Genomic DNA, 5,133 nt, shown 5'->3' with positions numbered 1-5,133 from the left:
CTCTGCCTCTGCCTCTGCCTCTGCCTCTGCCTCTGCCTCTGCCTCTGCCTCTGCCTCTGCCTCTGCGCATGGTTTAAATATTCTGAAATGTGTTTTGTTTCATTTAAAACTCTGGGGCCAAACACTGGCTGCCGCCTTTACAGTTAACTTCAGTTTTCACCTAAGATTTATGCTGTTAGGAGGTAAAGCTGTGGCAAATCTGGTTTTCTAATCTTGGAATAGCGCACATTTAAATGCTACTGGTGGGGGGCAGGCTGTGCTTAAAAACATGTAGGGAGAGACAGAGAGAGAGAGAGAGAGAGAGAGAGAGAGAGAGAAAGAGAGAGAGAGAGAGAGAAAGAGAAACAGAGACAGAGAGACAGAGAGACAGAGAGAGAGAGGGGTGGTATTGCTGATCCCCAAGCCTTGTACATACTAGGCAAGTACTCCATTGCTTAACCCCAGCCCCTCACTGGGGGATTCTAGGCAGGGGCTCTACCACTGAGCCACATCCCAGCCCCTCACTGGGGGATTCTGGGCCGGTGCTTACCACTGAGCCACGCCCCTCACTTAAAGATGAGCATCCTGACTGCAGCCTCTGTTGCACACAGTGTTCTATGTGAACATTTCTGTGCTGCTCTGCACCTGTTTCTTCTGACAGAGACTATAATTTCACTCAAAAAACGACCTTATTCCACAGTGGATGACGTGCATTGCTTCATTGCTGTGAAGAGACACACACGTCCAAGATGACTCGGAAAAAGAAGCATTTAATTGGGTTTTGCTTGCAGTTCAGAGGTTTAGTCCTTTATCCTCATGGTGGATAGCCTGGTGGCACACAGGCAGACATGTTAGCTGGGAGCTGCAGAATCTGGATAGGCAGGCGGCAGAAGAAAGATATTGGGACTGGTTTGAGCTTTTGAAACCGCAAAGTCCACTTCCAGTGATACAATCCCTCTAACAAGGCCACACCTCCTCCAACAGAGCCACACCTCCTAATCCCTTTCAAGTAGCACCATTTCTTAATGACCAAGCACTCTAACATATGAGCCTCTGGGGCCATTCTTATTCAAACCACCACACAGTCCAAGCTGGCTTTGAACTCACTATACAGTCAAGGCTGTTGTTAAAAGTCTCTGATCTTGTGTATCCATCTCACAAGTGCTGAGAGTACAGGCACGAGCCAATATGCCTGGTCAAAGACATTTTAAAGCAAGCCACATGTGGCAGTATAAGTCTGTAAGTCAGGAAGCTGAGGCAGGAGGATAATAAAAGTCCTAAAGTCAGGCTTGGCTACTTTTGAGACTGTGTCTCCATAAATGAGAAGGGAGGAGAGAAAAGAAGAAAGAGAGTGGACCCACCTACCCTGGCTGGAGTAGGACTTAGTACTGCACAACAGGGCTCCCTGAAGCCTGGGGTTCCTTGGAAATGTGACCCTTGCAGTGTGGGGCATGGGCAGGGGATTTAAAGGAGGCATATTTCCCTGCTAACCTAGATCTAAAATGAATGCCTTTTTAAATTTTTATTTTTAGCAGCTGGCCTACATATGTAGCATTGAAGCACAGGCTAGAAAGGTTTCTTTTCACAGCAAGGCAGAAGGGAGGGGGATATATTTTAAAAGGTGACCATGATTTTCTAGCAGAAAATTCCCACTTTCCTATGTTTTTCTTCCTATCTGGGGTCCAGGGAAGGAAAGCTGTGTGCAGAATTCAGGGGCCTGCTGCGTTTGTAAGCATTTAAAGGCAAACTCACCCTCAGAATTAACTTTTTTTTTTTTTTGCCTAAAATAGTGGCAGATGTATCCTTTCTGGGTGCCAGAACTTCATTGCTGGTCACAGTGGTTCAAGCTTGCAAGCCCAGCATCCAGGATGAGGCAGGGGGACTGCTGTGGGATTAGCCACGGCTACACAGGGTGTGTCCTAGATTCATTTCTGATGAAAACACTTTACAAAAAGCAGTTTAGGGAAAGAGGGTTCTAGACTAGAGCTTCTTACAGAGACGTTACATTGGCAGGAGCTTGTGACAGCTGGTCATGTCACACCCACAGTCAAAGGCAAAGAGAGAATGAATGTGTTCTCTTTTGGAGAGAAAGTAATTTCTCTTTAAATGAATATTGACTCAATATTTAGTACCTACTGTTTACATCACGGAGTCAGTACAGTTTTCAAAGTGCATCTCCCAAGAAAAAATTAAATAGGACTCAAATGTATTTTACTTTATATTTTTGTGCTGAGGATGGAACCCAGGGCCTGGCATAAGCTGCTAGGCAGGAGCTCTACCACTGAGCCTCACCCCAGCCCCTCACTGGGGGACTAGGCAGGGGCTCTACCACTGAGTCACACCCCCTACCACTGAGTCACACCCCAGCCCCTCGCTGGGGGATTCTAGGCAGGGGCTCTACCACTGAGCCTCACCCCAGCCCCTCACTGGGGGATTCTAGGCAGGGGCTCTACCACTGAGCCACACCGCAGCCCCTCACTGGGGGATTCTAGGCAGGTGCTCTACCACTGAGCCACACCCCAGCCCCTCACTGGGGAATTCTAGGCAGGGGCTCTACCACTGAGTCACACCCCAGCCCTTCACTGGGGGATTCTAGGCAGGGGCTCTACCACTGAGTCACACCCCAGCCCCTCACTGGGGGATTCTAGGCAGGGGCTCTACCACTGAGCCACACCCCAGCCCCTCACTGGGGGATTCTAGGCAGGGGCTCTACAGCTAAGTTCCATCTTCAATCTTAGTTCTTTTTATTTTTCATTTTGAAACAAAAATCTAAGTTGTGCAGTCTCTTAAACACACTTTTTATCCTAGGCGTGCCTTGAACATAATACTCCTGCCTTAACCCCCTGAGTAGCTGGGATGTAGATCTGTGCTACCACAAGCAGCTTACATACAGAGTACAGTATTATCTGTCACCTCTGAGGAGCATAATCTCAGATCACCTCAGGGATCTGAGAACTGGGCTTCCTAAAAAAAGCATCCAGCGATTCCATGGTAGTGAAGTGTGGCCTGTGACCCCTTGTATCTTCGTGCAGAGTCCCTGGAGAAGTGGGAACGCCTGACTGTAGCTGATGCCCTGGAGCCTGTGCAGTTTGAAGATGGAGAGAAAATCGTTGTGCAGGGGGAACCTGGGGATGACTTCTACATTATCACAGAGGTGAGTCCTGTACAGGCCATGGATGCCAATGGGTCTGGGCAGCACCTGAGTGGAAGCTAGTGCAGCTTTGGCTTGTTCTCTTGCTCCCCTTACCAGCACCTCCACTTTATCCCCCAAGTATCTACTTGGAAGAGTTGGTGGGATAGCCTCTCACCCCTGCCACTGGGTTGTCTGTTGTTGGGAACAAAAGTCTCTCCTTAAAAATGATAGCAGGTATGATGGCATTGCATAACGTATACGTACATGCACACACATATATAAATACACACATAGATATATACACATTCACACACAAACATACATATACACAAAGATACACATACTTACACACAAACACACAATACATACATACACACAGAAACATACACATACACACATAGACACACACATAGACACAGGCACAAACACACACAGAAACATACACATACACACACAGATGCACACAGAGACACACACAGATATAAACATACACATATACTCACAAGCATACACATATATACACACGCAAACACACACAAATGTACACATATACTCATAAGCATACACATACACACAGAGACACAAAAATGCACATACACTCACAAGCATACACATATACCCATACACACACATATACAAACATACACATAAACACTCAAACACACACAAATGCACACGTATACACTAAGCATACACATATACAAATGCATGAATGTAATAATAAATGTAGAGTAGAGAAGACTAGAACCATGGGTAAAGCAAATGGTTGTTCTGGTCAAAACACTACAATGGGGCTAAAGAGATGACTCAAGCGGTTAAGAGCACTGACTGCTCTTCCAGAGGTCCTGAGTTCAAATCCCAGCAACCACATAGTGGCTCACAACCATCTGTAATGGGATCTGATGTCCTCTTCTGGTGTGTCTGAGGACAGCTACAAGTGTGTTCACATACATAAAATAAATAAATGAATCTTTAAAAAAAAAAACAAAAAACTAGAATGAACCCACTTCCTCCATCCCAGAACCTCAATCTCCAAGACTCAAGCCTGTGTGCAGGCCAAGGCCCGAGCCTTTGTGTGTGTGTGTGTGTGTGTGTGTGTGTGTGTGTGTTTTGGTGGGGTTAGCTCCACACAGACCTCTAACCCAAGAGGCCATCCCAGACCATTTTAGAAAGAAAGGTGCAATCATGACAGGGACATCTATGTGATGAGTCATCCAGCGGAACAAGGCTAGTTCTCAGGCTCCAAGGACCAGGATAATGGCTACCATCCCAGTGGGAGCTGTACAGAGCTTCCAGTGTGCCTGTCATGAGGGCATCTGCCCCTAGTCTTATCCTCCAAAGTTGTTTCCTGCCTCCTCCGCTGCCTATAGTTCTGACTCCTTCTGGGTTTGGTCAGGGACATGGCCTCTGTGTGATGCTCTTCTCAGTGTCTGTAGGAGTCCATCTTCAGGTTGAGAAGTGAAGGTGTGCTGGCCACAATGGTACACACCTACAGTTCCACTGCCTGGGAGACTGAAGCAGGAGGATTGGAAGTTCTAGGCCAACCTGGGCTATGTGGAGTGGCCAAGTCTCAGTAAGGGGAAAAGGGAGAGAGAGAGAAGAACCCCCAATGAAGTCAGGCAGCCCCAGCAAGCCTCTTGTCCCTACTTCCCCAATCCTGGGCTTACAAGAATATGCTACTACACCTGACTTTTTATGTCGGTGCTGGGGATCAAACTCAGGTCTTCATACTTGTACAGTAAGCATTTTGTCAGCTAAGGTATCCCCCCCACCCCAATCCTCTCTTTGGCTTTTTTGAGGCAGAGCCTCACTCTATAGACTAGTTTGTCCTTGAATTGGAAGCAGTCTGCTCGTTTGCTTCAGCCCCCTGAGTGCTAGAATAAGAGGCCATGCCCTGCTCTGCTTTGTGTATTTCATGTGTCCCTCCCCTCTCTTCACGTCTCTCTGGAGAAGGTGTGAGATTTGACCTCAGGGTGCCCCTGATCTTCCAATAGGATCTGCTGTTTGAGAACAGTGCGGGG

The 5,133-nt window shown here is 47.3% G+C and overlaps 1 protein-coding gene across 5 annotated transcripts in view; it reads left to right on the top strand.

Moving 5' to 3' along the window:
- Nucleotides 1-5,133, top strand: part of Prkar1b (protein kinase cAMP-dependent type I regulatory subunit beta) — a 121,875-nt gene that overhangs the window by 98,970 nt on the left and 17,772 nt on the right. For all 5 annotated transcript variants that reach the window (XM_031338460.1, XM_031338462.1, XM_031338461.1 and 2 more), the window contains one exon: nucleotides 3,012-3,133. In XM_031338460.1, the coding sequence (XP_031194320.1) occupies nucleotides 3,012-3,133 (122 nt within the window). The remainder of the gene's footprint in view (nucleotides 1-3,011; nucleotides 3,134-5,133) is intronic.

The sequence above is a fragment of the Mastomys coucha genome, unplaced genomic scaffold, assembly GCF_008632895.1.
Source record: "Mastomys coucha isolate ucsf_1 unplaced genomic scaffold, UCSF_Mcou_1 pScaffold22, whole genome shotgun sequence".
Classification (NCBI taxonomy): Eukaryota; Metazoa; Chordata; class Mammalia; order Rodentia; family Muridae; genus Mastomys; species Mastomys coucha.
The sequence above is the reverse complement of the archived record's forward strand: the minus strand, read 5'-3'. Positions and strand labels throughout refer to the sequence as shown.